This window comes from Arachis ipaensis, chromosome B8 (assembly GCF_059453495.1).
Source record: "Arachis ipaensis isolate K30076 ecotype BB chromosome B8, ASM5945349v1, whole genome shotgun sequence".
NCBI lineage: Eukaryota > Viridiplantae > Streptophyta > Magnoliopsida > Fabales > Fabaceae > Arachis > Arachis ipaensis.
Genome location: NC_142443.1, coordinates 139,262,659 through 139,280,958, shown reverse-complemented (window position 1 = coordinate 139,280,958; position 18,300 = coordinate 139,262,659). Strand labels below are relative to the sequence as shown.

General features: G+C 33.5%; 3 protein-coding genes across 4 annotated transcripts; 1 reads left to right on the top strand and 2 right to left on the bottom strand.

Moving 5' to 3' along the window:
* Positions 1–459: 459 nt before the first annotated feature.
* LOC107612453 (TMV resistance protein N) lies at positions 460–5,819 on the bottom strand. 2 transcript variants are annotated; one of them, XM_016314147.3, is made up of 4 exons: positions 4,981–5,819; positions 2,474–3,569; positions 2,014–2,298; positions 460–1,919 (listed from the first exon to the last, which is right to left on the bottom strand). In XM_016314147.3, exons 1-4 carry the CDS (start codon positions 5,634–5,636, stop codon positions 675–677), a joined length of 3,282 nt encoding a protein of 1,093 aa, XP_016169633.1. In that variant the 5' UTR covers positions 5,637–5,819; the 3' UTR covers positions 460–674. The 2 variants fall into 2 exon arrangements, with proteins under 2 accessions (XP_016169633.1, XP_020965775.1); XM_021110116.2 differs by having other exon boundaries at positions 2,474–3,599; positions 4,981–5,786.
* A 1,271-nt stretch (positions 5,820–7,090) lies between these two features.
* On the bottom strand, positions 7,091–12,330 carry LOC107612454 (TMV resistance protein N-like). Its single transcript, XM_016314150.3, has 4 exons — positions 11,039–12,330; positions 9,645–10,737; positions 9,237–9,524; positions 7,091–9,142 (listed from the first exon to the last, which is right to left on the bottom strand). Exons 1-4 carry the CDS (start codon positions 11,515–11,517, stop codon positions 7,769–7,771), a joined length of 3,234 nt encoding a protein of 1,077 aa, XP_016169636.2. The 5' UTR covers positions 11,518–12,330; the 3' UTR covers positions 7,091–7,768.
* Positions 12,331–15,637: 3,307 nt separating this feature from the next.
* On the top strand, positions 15,638–16,613 carry LOC107611744 (uncharacterized). Its single transcript, XM_016313638.2, has one exon. The coding sequence runs from the start codon at positions 15,804–15,806 to the stop codon at positions 16,596–16,598; it is 795 nt and encodes a 264-aa protein (XP_016169124.1). The 5' UTR covers positions 15,638–15,803; the 3' UTR covers positions 16,599–16,613.
* Positions 16,614–18,300: the final 1,687 nt, after the last annotated feature.

Below are 18,300 nucleotides of genomic sequence, written 5' to 3'. Positions count from 1 at the left end.
ATATAAAATATATATTAAACACAAATTAAATAACATATTAATTTATATACAAATATATAATAGTTAACTTTGATATATAACTAATATTTTTGTTAAAAAAAAAGTTGGTAGAAATTAAATATCATTTTTTGTTTTTTCTATTACTACTATTCATGTTTTGAAAAGCAGGAAAGATTTTGCATAAAAAGTGCATTTTTCATTGCAAATAAAGTGCGTAGAAATTGATAAGATAAATTTAGGCTGCATGTAAGATTTTAGATCATTTTTGTAAATAATTAAAACAAAAAAGTGAATTGGTTCTTTCCTAGAAAGTACTGATGTAGGTGTGTAATGGAATAATAAATTAATGTATTGCCAATGACTATAATATATTGTCTTACGTGATATTTAAACATCACAACTTAGAAAAGAAAATGATCTTTTGCAGAAACTAATAGCGAAACTACTTCAACAAGATACTTCAATCCTTAAACCAAAGTGTGCATTGAAAGTGTAATTGAAATGAACATGGATATAGTAAATCCTGTGGTAAGGAGAAGTAAACTTTAAAGATACTTTTTTGACACCATGAAACTCAATTTAAACATTGAAAACCAAAAACGTGGAAAATCCATTACACATAAACATAATAAACACAGCCTTCAAAAGTTCAGATCAAAAGTTGCTTTTCTTTTTTATGTTTGGGTTCCACTTTTCTTCAAATCTTGGATGTCTTGCTTGTACACCCACCGAGCCCCAGAACTCTCCACTTTCATTTCAAGGTACAAAGGCAATACCAGTTGAAAGCGATAGGGTTGGCAAAATTGGTCAACAAAATAGTCACTGCTCAAGCAAAGGATGAAATGCTGAGAATTTTTAGTTTCACGCGCTGCAGTTAAATGCTTTTTAATGAATTCCTTACCGTTGCACATCACCGACAATTTTGCCCCAAGATTAGGACGAGTCTCCGTTGGGCATAATCGGAAACAGAGAGCAAGTGCCATGGTTTCATTATGTGGCAATGTGATTGATACTCCATTACCCAGTTCCTTATGGACAAACCACAATGGAATTTTCTCCTCTTCATTCTGTGCGAGCCACATTTGCAAGAGCCCATCAGAATGATGGTTAGCTGATGCTGCAAAGCCACAACACACCTTTGATATCACATTCAAATGCCATGTATCCAGTGATGCAGAATCTCGTGCATTTAGCTCTCTTATACTTGACGGAAGCTCTGGTAAAACCTTCAGATTAGGGCAGCGGTCTAGATATAGACATCTAAGCCTGGGGAGTTCATGGATATTTATTGGAACCCTTACAAACTTGTTCTTTGATAAATACAAATTCGTCAAAGACACTAAGTTGCCAAGATTGTAAGACCACGACTCTTGAGATGTGACAAAACACCCCGATAATATCAGGGTATCCAATGAGGTCAGACCAGATAGAGAATGCAAAGATTGAAGGACATTTAGGCAGCCAGAAAGATTAAAAAATATGAGGGATTTTAACTTTTGAATGCTGTCTGGAAGGCAAGCAAGCCTTTCACAACATCTTAAGTGCAACTCCTTTAGGCCAACTAAACAGCCAACCGTTGTGGGTAGTTCTTCGATGGCTGTATACGACAAAGAAAGAACTGATAAATGTTTCATGCATTCTCCAAATTCTGCAAGTTTCCTCATACTTGTGCAGTCATCAAGACGTAATTCCTTGAGGGAACTCATCTCCAATTTACTCCCAAGAGTTTCAAGACTTGAGGAATTACGTAAACTAAGTTTAACAAGGCTCTTGTGAAGTGTGAGATACGAGGGAAAATCACCCAGTTCATAACAATCTTCAACGTCAAGTATTTCAAGATTGGGAGCTTCAGAAAGATCTGGAATTTGTTTCAGCCGATATAAGTACTTCAGAGATAAGTACTTCAGCTTTTCCAGAAACTGAACAAAAGAAAGAAACATCACACCATTACTATCCTTGCAAACGTCAATCAACGCAGTAAAATTTAATAGAGCTCTGCACGAAAAGGTTCACCTTTTTTCCATGCCATACTTGTATAATGCTGGAGCTATCAGACAGATTAATTTCAACTAGCTCAAAGCCTTGATCCATAAAGGGCAGAGTTTCCATTGGACAACGTCTCCAGCGCAAAACTCTCAATGAACAAGGAATATATCTAAGAATTGGAGCTTCCACGCCATCTAAAATGAGGAGCTTTAGCTGACATATATCTGAAAAAGTTAAATCTCTCCAATGTACTAAACCTGGTTTTCCATAGCAATCCCATTCGTGTAAAATGATGCTACTTGCTTCAGTTCCCTACATAACAAATCAAGGAGAAGTCATTTACTTGTACTTAATTGATATGTTTCTCAGAAAAAGAATAAAAATAAAAAGAGAATTTTTTTTAATTGCGAAGATAGAATATTAGATACATTATCAAATTCATATTTTAATTTTATAGTCTTATAATTGTGAAAAAGTTTCCACTTACCTTGTTTTGAGTAAGAACAAGATTGATGTCCTCGTAACCCCGCAACCTGCTACGCTTGCTAGGATCATTTTGAGATTCCTGAATTACAATATGTTTCCCCATTTCTTCAACCAAATCATGCATCTCCAACCTACCTTCCTCATCTATAGTGAGTAGAGATCTATCAATCAAAGTAGCGATACCAATTTCAAGATGATAACCGCGCCCTTTTAATATATCTATTACATAATCTTTGGAACGTCCTTTGAAAAAATAAGCAATGTCTAAAAAAATATCCTTGTTCATGGAATCTAAACCATCATAACTTATTTTCAATGTATAAAAAATATCAACATTTGGAAAGCTCTCTAATTTTCCAAGAGCACTTTGCCAATCTTTAATGGGTCTACCACAAAGGTGGGAACCCAATACCTCAAGTGCCAATGGAAGACCACCACAATATTTGACCGCCTGTTTGGATAAATCCAAATACTCTTCTGCAGGGGTTTGTTGTTTAAAAGCCTTCAAATGAAAGAGATCAAAGGATTCACTTTCCCCTAACACTTCAACATTGTAAATTTCATATGCATCATGTATCTTTAGAAGATGCATGTCTCTAGTTGTGATAATTATTCTGCTTCCAGGACCAAACCAGTCTTGCTCCTCGGCCAAATTCTTCAACTGTTTTTCTTCATTTATATCATCAAGAACAAGAAGAATCTTTTTGTGACACAAAGAAGCCCGGATTATTCTCCTCCCATCATGCTCATTTTTACAATTACTCGAGCTTCCATTGATATGGTCAACAAGTTCTTTTTGTGCTTGAACAATACCATTTTTCTCACATGTCTCTCTTACATTTGCAAGAAAATAAGTAACTTCAAATTTACTTTGGATGTCTTCATATACCATTCTAGCAATAGTTGTCTTACCTATGCCGCCCATCCCACATATGCCTATATATCGAACATCATTCTGCCCAATACCAAGGTGACGACTAATCACTTGTTCCACTCTTGAATCAATCCCTACAAGCTTGTTCATGGAAGATGGCAAGTTTGGGATCAATTTTTCATGTATACTCTGAGAAATGTTTTCCACCAATGTTGCCTCATTCCTATTAAGAGATACATGTTTCTTTGTAAATCTGGCAACACATAAAAGAAAACTAAAGCAACAAATTTTGTACAAAACAGAGGAAGTTTACTTTCTTTCCAATTTCTTTTTATGTTTTCTTAACCACAAACTAGAAACTTGAGGATCACCCCAATCTAATTACTTACGAGTAGTGCACATATATTCTCGTATTATCTAAAATTTCTCTAAGCTCTAGAGTGTTTTAATTTTTAATCTCAGGTTATGGATCCAGAAAAATTTAGAAGTAGGAGTAAAAATAATATGAAAAAATAATAAAAATATTAATATTAATATATTAAGTTAATATTAAAAGTGGTCCTTAAATATGCAATTGAGTCTCAATGTCGTTCCTAAACTTAAAATTGTTCTTAAAATTGCTCCACATTTGTCTCTGAACTTAGCAACGGTTGTTCTTGAGATACTTTCTAATGACTTAAGGATGACATGGTTAGACGGAGACCAACGTTGCCGTTTCATTTTTGGCACCCAAATAGAATATAACGAAGTCGTTTAGGGTATTTTGAGGGATTTTAACATGTTTGAGGTTAGAAACCCCTCAAAATATCCTAAACAACGTCATTTATATTCTATTTGGGAACAAAAAATGTAACAGCGACGTTTTACCAATCCAGTGTGGCTTCCGTCCAACTACGTCGTCATTTTGTCACCGAAAAGTATATCAGAGAGAGATGACTGTTCTTAAGTTCAGAGACAAATTTGAGGCAATTTTAAGTTCAATGACGATATCGAAGCTCGACTGCAAATATAGAACCACTTTAAAAATTAACTCTAATATATTTAAATATTTAAATTTTGAAATATGTTAGTCAAATTTCTAATAAATGAATGTAATTAACACATGTAAAAGTATATTAATTTAAAAATATTTTTATTTTAATATTTTGATAATATTGCACGAGTAATACATTTATTATTAATATTAGTATCTAGTCAAGTATTTAATATCCGTCAAATTATATTTTTATTGGTTATTTCTTATATGATACAAAAAAAAATTATAATTCAAATAGCTAAAAAATCTATAAAGAGTGTAACTCAAATGAATTAATTTAGAATTTTCACTATTTTTTTTATATTTAAATTTTTATTAAAATTATGTGAGAAGACAAAATTTGTGAAAAAAAAATAATAATTCAAACTTATTATATTTGAGAAGTTAAACTTGACTTTAGATAATTAGACTATTATTAGTAATTATTATTATTATTTTAAATTTATATAATATATATTTATTTTGCTTTTTTTAAAATTTAATTGGGGCAATTGCCCACAAGTTTATATGGATCCGTCCTTGTTAGGGTGTTCTAATAATTTAGTTAACATAATTTGTAGCAATAACAGATGAAATCAATGATTATTAGTGAGCTTACTGATCTTTGGAGGTCCAACCAGAGTAATCGGCAACTTGTGTTAAGGCATGTCTCCATGTTCTAACTTTGTCACTTTTTTGTCCGAATCTGTGTTCATGTTTTCTGAAAGCTTCTCCGAATGTTCCATTCTGGTGCCTCACATCAGAAGGCTCCACACCGTAGAACACTGCTTCGATGTGTTGCCCCAATTTATGTTTGCATTCAAGAATCTTTTGGAGGTCGTCCAAGCACCAAGTGGAGGAAGCATAGTTTGGTGAGAGAACAATGATTGCAAACATAGACTCTTCAATTGCTGTGAGAAGTTCATGTGAAATAACATCACCTTTGCGAAGGTTGTTGTCATCAATGTAGGTAGTGATTCCGTTCCTTGTGAGAGCGGCATAGAGATGGCTAATGAATGCAGAGCGAGTGTCTTCACCCCTGAAATTCAGAAACACATGATACTTGCATGATCTTGATCTTGATGAAGAAGAAGAGGTGGATGCCTCTCGGGAAAAAACGAGGTTCGGACAAGAACTTGTCTGACAATCGAAATACCAAATTAATTTTCTCACAATCTTGGCAATTAAATAGGGAACAGCAAAAATAGTCCAAACCATAAATCCAATGCCAGAAATTAAAAATATATCAGACACCAAAGAAGAGGTTGAAGTCATGTATATAGAAGAGTATTATTAGTAACGAACTAAGATCCCTACTTGAAGGGTTTGTGTTTGGGTTTAGAGGAGGAAATAGTAGAAGCAGCTTAGGTAGCTTTACAGGGCACACTGGATGAAAAGAACGGGGGAGAAAGGGGACTCATATTAATTGTGGCTTGAACGCGGAAATGGAAGCTGCTTGGAAAGCCTCTTAATAATACGACTATACGACAAAGGAGGTTGACTTGACTTTGTTAAGGTTATATAATTCTTGTTTGGTCTTTTGTAACATGTATTTTATAGAGAAATTCTTAGGGGATACTATTTTTTTGTCTTAAATTTGAATCACAAGAGTAAAGAGAAATGTGTAGAGTGATCATAATTTATTATTTTTTGACTATTATTATTTAAAAATATGTAATAAAATATATTATTAGATTATCAAACTAAAAAAATTAGATTAAAAAATTAAATTAATAACTAATTAATGACAAAAAATAATAAATCCTGATAGCTTTATAATATTTTTCTTAGAATAAATTATCAAATTAGGGGAACTTGTTCTTTATTGAAAAATATTGATGTAGGTATGTATTGGAATAATAAATTAATATATTGCCAATATTGTTTTACCTAATATTTAAACAAGTTACACTTTTAATACACATTTTGGTTTAAAAATTTAAGTATTTTGTTAAAGTTGTTTAGCTACTAGTTTCTGCGAAAGATCATCTTCTTTAAAGATATAACTAATTTAGTTAACAGATCCAATTGAAGCTATCATACTATTAAATTTGAAATGAAATTCATTATAAAAAATATTACGTGTATATCAAAATTCAAAACTCAGACATCAATGTTATTTATGTATAAATATATTTATAATTTAATTTATTTTTAATATATATTTTAATTTCAAAGTATATACTACACTACTAACTGATTTTAACGTACACCTAACACAATTGATTTTTTATATACTTATATGTACTCCTTGGATTTTAAGTTAATTATTCACTTCCAAATGTTTGTTTGGATTAAAAAATGATTAGAATATATATTGGACTTACCAAAATTAAGAATTAATCTACTCAAATCAATTAAAGGAGAGCTTCAGAAGATAATTATCCTTCCAAAACAAATGACCAGAATTAAAATATATCCAAGCCTTCACTAGTTCTGTTTTTGCTCAAGTAATAACTTTTCTTTTATGAGTTCAGTTTGCTCAAAAGTTGATTTTCCATTTGCTGCTTCAGATCCTCTCTGACTTGTTATGCTTGCCAAATCTCACTCCATGCTGCAGCAACAAAAGTTAAGAAAACAATTCCCTGTAATTTCATTGCAACAAATTACACCATGAGACACAATTTAAACATTTTTTCAAAAACATTCAAAACCAAGAACCTCGAACATCCATCACATGAACATAAACACAGCCTTCAAATGCTCATCTTACAAAAAATGCTCCTACATGGCAACCCAATTCATTTTATCTTTTTTCAATTTTATACTTCTTATGTCCACAATTACAAACATACAATTTAGCACACAAATACCCACATAACACAAACTCACCTCTCTCAAAAATTCAAAATACAACTCATGTATTTTTTTTCCCAAAGAATAAAAGGAAAAGAATTAGAAACAAAATCCAATAACCACATCATATAAACTCAACTACTCTTGTGGGTGAATCATTTCTTCATGCTCAAACTTCAACCAAAGCCAAGAGAGAACTGACAACCTGAATTTTGTGGACAAACTGAAGCCAGTTGAGCTAAACATGAAAGTGGTGTAAAGAACCGCTTCAATAGACAAATTCTCCATACAAAAACAATGCCCAGATTTGATGCACACAAGATCCTCTTTGCATTCATGACACCCCCTAAAGAACCACTCTGATCAGCTTCAAATATATCCAAGTCCTTCACTTGTTATGTTTTTTACTGTTGGATGCATGCAATGAGCTCTTTTCAAAAGCTTCAGATTTGGAGAACCATATAGCTCGAGTTTTAGACTTAGCAATGATACATGTAATATAGGTTTATAGAAAAACCTCTGTCAAGAGCTATAAGGACTAAGAAGAAGAAGTGTTATGGGAATGCAAAGGGAACAGGGTACACAAAGATCCCTTTCTCCGCAGTGGTAGCTTACTCTTCCTCTTCCTCCTCCAGCGGAGACACAGACGAAGGGGTAACCATGAGCAACTTTTTCCTACAAGGAGAAGAAGGTGGGGTGATGTTCATGTTCATGTTCAGATCAAAAGTTGCTTTTCTTTTTGATGTTTCAGTCCCACTTTTCTTCAAATCCTGGATGTCTTGCTTGCACACCCACCGAACCCCAGAACTGTGTACTTTCATTTCAACGTTATTAGGAAATACCAGTTCAAAGCGATAGTCTTGGCAAAATTGGTCAACAAAATAGTCACTGCTCAAGCAAAGGATGAAATGCTGAGAATTTTTAGTTTCACGCAACACAGTTAAATGCTTTGTAATGAATTCCTTACCGTTGCAAATCACCGGTAAATTTACCACATAATTACGACTACTTCTCCTTGGGCATAATTGGAAACAGAGAGCAAGTGCCATGGTTTCATTATGTGGCAATGTGACTGATACTCCATTACCCTCTTCTTGATGGACAAACCACAATGGAATTTCCTCCCCTTCATTCTGTGCGACCCACATTTGCAAGAGCCCATCAGAATCATGGATAGCTGATGCTGCAAAGCCACAACACAACTTTGATATAACATTCGAATGCCCTGCATCCAGTGATGCAGAATCTCGTGCATTTAACACTCTTATACTTGATGGAAGCTCTGGTAAAACCTTCAGACTAGGACAGTAGTCTAGATTCAGATGTCTAAGCCTGGGGAGTTCATGGATATTTATTGGAACCCTTACAAAATTGTTATGTGATAATTCCAAATCCCTCAAAGACACTAAGTTGCCAAGATTGTAAGACCACGACTCTTGAGATGTGACAAAACACCCCGATAATATCAGAGTATCCAATGAGGTTAGACTAGACAGAGAATGCAAAGATTGAAGGACATTTGGACAGTAAAAAAGATTAAAAAATGTGAGGGATTTTAACACTTGAATGCTGTCTGGAAGGCAAGTAAGCCTTTGGCAATGCTGTAAGCGCAAATCCTTTAGGCCAACTAAACAGCTAACCGTTGTGGGTAGTTCTTCTATGGCTGTTCCCCACAAATAAAGAACTGATAAATGTTTCATGCATTCTCCAAATTCTGGTGGTTTTCTCATACTTGTACAGAAACCAAGATCTAGTTCCTTAAGGGAATTCATCTCCAATTTACTCGCAAGAGTTTCAAGACTTGAGCAACGATATAAAATAAGTTTAACAAGGCTCTTGTGGCGTGTGAGATACGAGGGAAAATCATTCAGTTCATCACAACATTGAACGTCAAGTATTTCAAGATTAGGAGCTTCAGAAAGATCTGGAATTTGTTTCAGCCGATATAAGCACTTCAGATATAAGTACTTCAGCTTTTCAAGAAACTGAACAAAACAAAGAAACATCACACCATTACTATCCTTGCAAACAATAATCAATGCAGTAAAATTTAATAGAGCTCTGCACGAAAAGGTTCACCTTTTTTCCATGCCATACTTGTACAATGCTGGAGCTATCAGACAGATTAATTTCAACTAGCTCATAGCCTTGATCCATAAAGGGGAGAGTTTCCATTGGACAACATCTCCAGCGCAAAACTCTCAATGTAGAAGGAATATAGCTAAGAATTGGAGCTTCCACGCCATCTAAAATGAGGAGCTTTAGCTGACATATATCTGAAAAAGTTAAATCTCTCCAACGCATTATGTCTTGTTCTTGATAGAAATCCTGATCGCGTAAAACGATACTACGAGTTGCTTCAGTTCCCTACACAACAAATCAAGGAGAAGTCATTTAATTATACTTAATTGATAGAATAATAGATGCATTATCAAATTCATATTTTAATTTTATAGTCTTATAATTGTGAAAAAAGATTCCACTCACCTTGTTTTGAGTAAGAACAAGATTGATATCCTCGTAACCCCGCAACCTGCTACGCTTGCTAGGATCATTTGGAGATTCCTGAATTACAATATGTTTGCCCATTTCTTCAACCAAATCATGCATCTCCAACCTACCTTTCTCATTCATAGTGAGTAGAGATCTATCGATCAAAGTAGCAATGCCAATTTCAACATAACAACCACACCTTTCTAATATTTTTATTACACCATCTTTGGAACGTCCTTTGAAAAAATAAGCAATATCTAAAAAAATATCCTTGTCCATGGTATCTAAACCATCATAACTTATTTTCAACGTATCAAAAATGTCGACATGTGGAAAGCTCTTTAACTTTCCAAGAGCACTATGCCAATCTTTAACGGGTCTACCACAAAGGTGGGAACCCAACACCTCAAGTGCCAATGGAAGACCAGCACAATATTGGACCGCCTGTTTGGACAAATCCAAATACTCTTCTGCAAGCTTTTGTTGTTTAAAAGCTTTCAAACCAAAGAGATCAAAGGCTTCACTTTCTCCTAACCCTTCAACATTGTAAATTTCATATGCATCATGTATCTTTAGCAGATGCATGTCTCTAGTTGTGATAATTATTCTGCTTCCAGGACCAAACCAGTCTTGCTCTTCGGACAAATTCTTCAACTGTTTTTCTTCATTTATATCATCAAGAACAAGAAGAACCTTTTTGCGACACAAAGCCGCCTGAATTATTCTCCTCCCATCATACTCATTATTAAAATTACTCGAACTTCCATTGATATGGTCAACAAGCTCTTTTTGTGCTTGAACAATACCATTTTTCTCACATGTCTCTCTTACACTGGCATGAAAATAAGAAACTTCAAATTCACTTTGGATAGCTTCATATACTATTCTAGCAATAGTTGTCTTGCCTATGCCGCCCATCCCACATATGCCTATGTAACGAACATCACTAAGCCCGATACCAATGTGACTAATCACTTGCTCCACTCTTGAATCAATCCCTACAAGCTTGTTCATGGAAGATGGCAAGTTTGGGATCAATTTTTTATGTATACTCTGAGAAATGTTTTCCACCAATGTTGCCTCATTCCTATTAAGAGAAACATGTTTCTTTGTAAGTCTGGCAAGGCATAAAAGAAAACTAAAGCAACAAAAACAGCAGAGGAAGTTTATTTTATGTCCAATTTCTTTTTATGTTTTCTTAACCACATACTAGAAGCTTGAGGATCACCCCAATCCAATTACTTACAAGTAGTGTACATATATATATACATATATTTTCGTATTGTCTAAAATTTCTCACTACTATAATTTTAGAGGTGTTCTAATAATTCAGTTAACATAATTTGCAGCAATAACAAAATGAAGCAAATAATTATTAGTGAACTTACTGATTTTTGGAGGTCCAACCAGAGTAACAGGCAACTTGTGTTAACGCATCTCTCCATCTTCTAACCTTGTCACTTTCTTGTCCGAATCTGTGTTCATGTTTCCTGAAAGCTTCTCCGAAGGTTCCTTTCTGGTGCCTGACATCAGAAGGCTCCACACCGTAGAACACCGCTTCGACGTGTTGCCCCAACTTATGCTTGCATTCAAGGATCTTTTGGAGCTCGTCCAAGCACCAAGTGGAGGAATCGTAATTTGGTGAGAGAACAATGATTGCAAACATGGAGTCTTCAATTGCTGTGAGAAGTTCATGTGAAATAACATCACCTTTGCGAAGGTTGGTGTCATCAATGAAGGTAGTGATTCCCTTCCTTGTGAGTGCGGCATAGAGATGGCTAGTGAATCCAGGGCGAGTATCTTCACCCCTGAAACTGAGAAACACATGATACTTGCAAGACCTTTTAGAAGTAGAAGTGGATGCCATATATATATGTTGAACTTCAAAAGCAGCAGCGTGGAATTGGATTGTGATTTGTATCTGCACTCTGCAGCATCTATAGAAGACTATTATTAGTAAAGAACTAAGATCACTTCTTCACGGGTTTGTGTTTGTGTGGTTAGGGGGAAATAGTAGAAGCAGTTTCGTGGTTTTATAGGACACAAAGGATGAAAAGAAGGGTAGGAGAAAGGGGATTATTATTCATTACAAGCCAGAGAATCCTCTCCCTTCCATTTCCATGGTGATGATAGTTTCTTCTTCCTCCAGGTCAACCACTTGAAGCAACTACTTTAATACTTTTTGTCAACACAAAGTTTGTCTAATAAGCACTTAACAAGTTTCAGAAAGAAAGATTCCTATATGAGTTTTGTGTTGTCACATTAACACTCCTTCTCCAAAAACCAAGTGAAGGAATAGTATGTTTCAAAACTTTGTGACATTACTTCACACACTCAATCTTTGAACTTTGTCAAACTAGCGATTTCCCTTTTAAAAAAACAAAGAAGGGAGAAAAAAGAAAAAAGAAAAAGAATTGATCAGGTTTAGTTCAGGAATTTTTACAAACACCCTTCAAGCATAACAACTAACATACAAGTTACAACACAAGAACAGGTCTAAGTGAAACTTCACTCAACTTGGCATACAATAATATAAAAAAAACTTTGTTCGAACTCAGAATCTAGTAGTTACTTTGGTCAATGACAGGCATTACTGTAAATAAAAATGCTCTCACTACAGTGAAAAAATTACTCCAAAAGATTCTGTTTCATTCATTTGTCTCTTCTATCAGTTCTATGCAATGAAACCAGAAAAAATGAAAAAATAAAAAACTTGCGGCGGTTAATGTGAGTGAGTCAACGGTTTAGAAGCCGCGTGGAAAATGGGACTTCAATGGGCAGGATTAAAAGTGAGAAAAGATTTTAGCTTTTGAGTGAAGCAAAGAGAACAGTTGCATTAGTTTAATGACAATTTGATAATACTAATTAATTAACAAAAATTAATGACTGAGGTGGGTGCTATTGGGTGATGGGAGAATGAGAGTGACATTGAAGAACTTCATTGCTTGAATTTTTATAATAAGGAAGCTGTTGAGATGCCGCTTTCATTGTGAAGCTCGCTTCCACGTAATCTCTTCTTTTGAATATCAAGGTTTTTTCTTCTTTTAATTTCATACTTTAATTTTAATTGACTGTAATTCAGTCAAATCGATTCATTTGAATAATTCTTTGAGAAATGCTACGTGAGAGACCTTAGAAAAATGATTTGTGTAACTCATGATGATGTATCCACTATCCAATATTCTTGAACAATTTACATTCTTTTGTTATTTGCTTTCATAAGTAAAAATAAGCTTTTTATTTAGTTCAAGAGGAATGTATGTTATTATTATTACATTACACCCATAATTTATAGATCATCTTTTTTCCTAACTACCCAATTTCCCTAAATCAAAATTGGAAAGTAAGAAAACAAGCACTAATTGTGAATCAAAGTTCCTATTCTAACAGCATTTAGAAATTAAGCGGATTAAGTATACTACTGAATTATATACATGAGCAATGCTAGGGGGCGAGCAACTTTTGTGATTGGTAGCCATCAAATAGCCATCAATGATGATCTAATGGTGTGAGATTAGTGTGAGATTTCATCCAATGACTCACCTTTCTCTGCTGGTTACATGCTGGCCAAAATTCAACAAAACTGCTGCCCCCTAGACTTTTCCTTACATACATACCTCATGAAGTGGTATTATTTATCTTGTGGAGAAGGGTAAGAGAGTTGATAATGCAGAGTCAGCATCAAATGTAGATGATGGTGATCTGGAAACACCATCTAAACCATGTATATATCAAGATACACATAAGTGGCTTACAAAACTAAGACAATTGGACATAAATTGGTTTGAATAACATGATGAGAGAGTAGTGGTTTATTTATAGTTCCATGGTTCTACATTATTACAGTATTTAACCCTGTACACTTTTCTGAGAGTAAGTAATCAGTAAACTCGCACTTTTGCTTGCAATTTTGAGCACTAAGTGTGAGGGTTTGCTCTTTTGTTTTTGTTACTTTTACATGTTCTTTTTTGTCGAAATTGACCTTAAGGAAATTGTAAATGATGGAACTACTTCAACAAGATGCTTCAATTTGTAAAACAAAGTGTGTATTGAAAGTGTAACTGAAATTGACATGGATATAGTAAATCCTGTAGTAAGGAGAAGTAAACTTTAAAGGTACTACTAATTTATTTAACACCATGAAACTCAATTTAAACATCTTTCCAAAAACATTCAAAACCAAAAACGTGGAAAATCCATCATACATGAACATAAACACAGCCTTCAAACGCCATATTACAGAAATGCACATGGCAACCCGGTTCATTTTATCTTTATTTTTTCAATTTCATACTTTTCATGTCCACAATGACAAACATACAATTTAGCACAAAGATGCACACTCGCATACCCACATAACAAGAACTCACCTCTATCAAACCTCTGTCAAGAGCTATAAGGACTAAGAAGAAGAAGAAGCGTTGTGGGAATAAAAAGGGAAGAGAGGTAATAATAATTCAGGTGGGTCAGAGCCTCTTGCTTTAGGACAAACAGGGTACACACAGAACCCTTTGTCTAACCGTTGTGGGTAGAGTTCTTCTATGGCTGTATATGACAAAGAAAGAACTTATAAATGTTTCATGCATTCTCCAAATTCTGGAAGTTTCCTCATTCTTGTGCAGTCACCAAGATCTAGTTCCTTGAGGGAACTCATCCCCAATTTACTCGCAAGAGTTTCAAGACTTAGGCAACGAAATAAATTAAGTTTAACAAGGCTCTGTGGCGTGTGAGATACGAGGGAAAATCATTCAGTTCATCACAATATTCAACGTGAAGTATTTCAAGATTGGGAACTTCAGAAAGATCTGGAATTTGTTTCAGCCGAGGGCACTTAGACAGATATAAGTACTTCAGCTTTTGCAGAAACTGAACAAAATAAAGAAACATCACACCATTAACATCCTTGCAAACGTTAATCAATGCAGTAAAATCTAATAGAGCACGAAAAGGTTCAGCTTTTTTCCATGCCATACTTGTATAATGCTGGAGCTATAAGATAGATCAATTTCAACAAGCTCATAGTATTGATCCATGAAGGCCGGCAGAGTTTCCATTGGACAACCTATCCAACGCAAAACTCTCAACGAACGAAGAATCTATCTATCTATTTATAATATATAAAAGCTGGTACCAATTTTCTTCACAATGAATTTAAACCTTCTCTTTTTGCTAATGATGTCAAGTCAGCAATTCTAATGATTTGGCAAAAGATGATAATCAACCAATCAGCATTTAATAAAATATTTTAAAAAAATTAAGACAAAAAACTCTTATCTATTATTTAATTGAAACATCAAGTACTAATTAAATATAATAAACATACATTAAAAAGTGTCATAATAATAATAATTATAAAAAATTTCAGTTACAAATATTCAAATTCTACAACTTATATATATTAAAACTTTTATTACTTTTCATTTCTTAATCTTTCATACTAATTAAAACTTTTATTACTTTTCATTTCTTAATCTTTCATACTAATTGTCAAAAAGTTTTTAAAAAATAATATAACATTTTTATATATTTTTCATTCTCATTTATTCATTTTTTAATTATTTACAAACAAAAAAACGTATAAAAAGATAAAGTGTAACAATTAATATAAATCAAAAAATGAAAAAAAATACAATTTTGTGTAACTTTAATATAAATAATCTATGTCTTTTTCAAAAATAAATAAGTTCAAAATCTTAAAATAATATATTTTGTAAAATATTTTTAATATAATATTTATTAAAATACACTATATAATATAAATAATTTATCTCTCCACGCATGTCTTACTCTAATATAACTAAGAATTGGAGTTGTCACGTCATCTAAAATGAGGAACTTTAGCTGACATATATTTGATAAGATAATGACTGCTGGTCCTACAATTTCTAATTAATATTAGAATTCAAATACTTCACTTATGTTAACTGGATAAGATAAGATAAAACAAGATAAGATAAGATAAGATAATTATTATAAGCTATATAAAGGAAGCCAGAAACCCCACAGATACTCACTCATTCCTCGTACTTTATACCTTTCGGATTCATTCTGACTTAGAGGTCGAAGCATCTTTGCAGTTATCTCCATCTTGCCGCTCCAAGAAGACGATCCCACAACCGTTGCAAGTCCCTGATCCGACAACCACTAACAACAATGGTTCTCGAGATCAGCATTGAACCCAGCATGATCACCCAAGTCGAGGCTTACGACCCCACTTACCGCCATTATTCTTACACCGTTCATGCCAACGACCAACGCATCCTCTGCATCAACACCACCTCTTCCCAAACGCTCTCCAAGTGGCTCACCAACCTCCTCAAGTCCACTCCCAAAAACACCCCGGTCATCGTCGGCGTAACCGCAGAGCACCAATTTACCAAGTACACCAAGCGCGGCGTCAAGGACCACGGCTACGACTTCATCTCCCTCTGTGTTGGCTCTCACTGCCTCCTCTACCCTCTTCCCGGACAAGCTGACTCTTACAAAGCGAAGCAAAACCCTAGGCCCCTCTGCGACTTCTTCGCCAACCCTAGGGTTATCGCGGTGGGAATGGAGATCGAAAAGGTGAAGGCAAAGCTGGAGAAGCACCACGGGATCGAGCTGAAGAAGGCGTTGGACCTTAGGGCGATGGCAGAGGAAGGGATGAAGGAGGTAGGTCAGAAGGTGGATCTGTGGCGGTACAATCTTGACAAGTTGGCGAAGACGGTGCTGGGGAAGCACTTTGACGTGGAGAGGCCGGAAGAGAACCTGGACTGGTACGATGAAGACACCTCGTGCTGTTATTACAATGTGTATACGGATGAGAAGACAATGTTCATCACCATTGATACTTATCTTTGCCACCTCATTGGTTTCGAGCTGCATGGTATGATCCATGGACATAAAGCTGGTAAGAGCCAAGATTCTTGCAAGTCCAAGAAGAAGGTTAACAAGAAGAAGAACTCATGAGGTGCCTTTGATTTCTAAGATGCATGCATAGTTTGATTAGACTTTAGAGTAGTATATGACAGTGATTCGATCCTTGTTAATGATAGTAACTTTAAATCTTTCAATTCTTATCTGGATTTGGATATAAATTTTCATTATTTTATATGATTTAACGATATAGTGGCTTCAGTGGCGTTAATCATTTTTTTTTTCAGTTCTAATAATACAATGCTTAATGAACAATTCCACTTTAATTTTAGCATAATTAAAAAAGGAGTTACATATATAAAATTGTTTAAAATATTTTTTGGAAAAGTTTAGGAGGCAGCAGTTTTGTTGAATTTTGGCCAGCATGTAGCCAGCAGAGAAAGGTGAGTCATTGAATGAAAACTCACATCAATCTCACACTATTAGATCATCATTGATGATTATTTGATGGCTACCAATCACAAAAATTGTTGGCCCCCTAGCATTGCTCATATTTTTTTTAAAAGACGATCTTTTATTTTAATTAATCAAAATGCAACATAAATAAATATTAGGGCAAATCACCCAAATAAAATATTTGGATTCCAAAATTACGAAAATATAATTTTTATAATTTGGATACAAAAATACAATTTTTTACAAAATTATATAAATCACTGAAAAAATTTCACAATTTTTAAATACACATAAATAGTTGGAGGGTCTATTGTTGTTTATGTTCAGGTTGCATTTGACCAGAATAAAAAATGAACATAAACAGTAAAAGGCTCTAGCGGTTTTATGGTTGCACTGACCTGCACTTTACATACGAATCTAAAGTGAACAGTGTGATGTTTAAAATTTAAATATAAAAAAAAATATTAAAAAAGAGAATTTAAATTTATGTATTTAAATTTAGTATTTTTTTGTTATAATTTTTTAGTATTCTTTTTTTATTTAATTATATCTTTCTAATGGAATATATATTATAAAAATTAACAATAGTAAATAAAATATATACTAATTTAAGAACACATAGTAAAAAATATACAAAATTAAATAAAAAATAAGGTTTTATAAAAAAATATATATTAATAAAAACAATTAAAAAATTTATATGAACACGAATAATAAATATTCTATTAAAAAATACAGTAATATACATCAATAGACATAAAAAAAACCTCTAAACAAAAATATCCATACTATTAACCAGAAAAATAAATTATTGGATTCCCCTAAATCAATATCAAAATTATTGAATTTCCCTAAATCAAATTTTGAAACGTAAATATTCTCTTTTTACTATTATATAAATCGTTCCAGGGGCATGAGGATTATATAATACGTTAACCATGCTATCCAGAAACGATTTATGTATGAATGACCGGGGAGAATAAGGAGTAAATCGTTGCAGGCCATACAGGGTTATAGGTAACGCATAAATCGTCCCACCCTACAAAAATTCACGTCAGTTTGAGCTAAAACACAAAGGCTTGGCACGATTAACGTGTTAAAGCAAATCCTCTCAAGCCTGTCACGATTTATGTATAATAGGGTACTTTTATTTATAATATTTTAATTTAAATTATATCTATTTAAATTTTAACTTAAAAAATAAAAATATACTTTTTATAATTTTAATTATTAATTTATTAATAAGATTAAATTAAATTAAAAAAAAGAATACTAACAAATTATAATAAAAAGAGTACTAAATTTTAATATATAAATTTTTTTTCTTTAAAAAATATCA

Coding starts and splice junctions, on each gene's coding strand:
- LOC107612453 (XM_021110116.2), bottom strand. CDS start 5,636: ATGACTTCAACCTCTTCTTTGGTGTCTGATATATTTTTAATTTCTGGC. Junction 3,600..4,980: donor GGTTGGACCTCCAAAGATCA/GTAAGCTCACTA, acceptor ATGTGTTGCCAG/ATTTACAAAGAAACATGTAT. Junction 2,299..2,473: donor TTGTTCTTACTCAAAACAAG/GTAAGTGGAAAC, acceptor TTTGTTATGTAG/GGAACTGAAGCAAGTAGCAT.
- LOC107611744 (XM_016313638.2), top strand. CDS start 15,804: ATGGTTCTCGAGATCAGCATTGAACCCAGCATGATCACCCAAGTCGAG.
- LOC107612454 (XM_016314150.3), bottom strand. CDS start 11,517: ATGGCATCCACTTCTACTTCTAAAAGGTCTTGCAAGTATCATGTGTTT. Junction 9,525..9,644: donor TTGTTCTTACTCAAAACAAG/GTGAGTGGAATC, acceptor TTTGTTGTGTAG/GGAACTGAAGCAACTCGTAG. Junction 9,143..9,236: donor AAGTATGGCATGGAAAAAAG/GTGAACCTTTTC, acceptor TGTTTTGTTCAG/TTTCTTGAAAAGCTGAAGTA.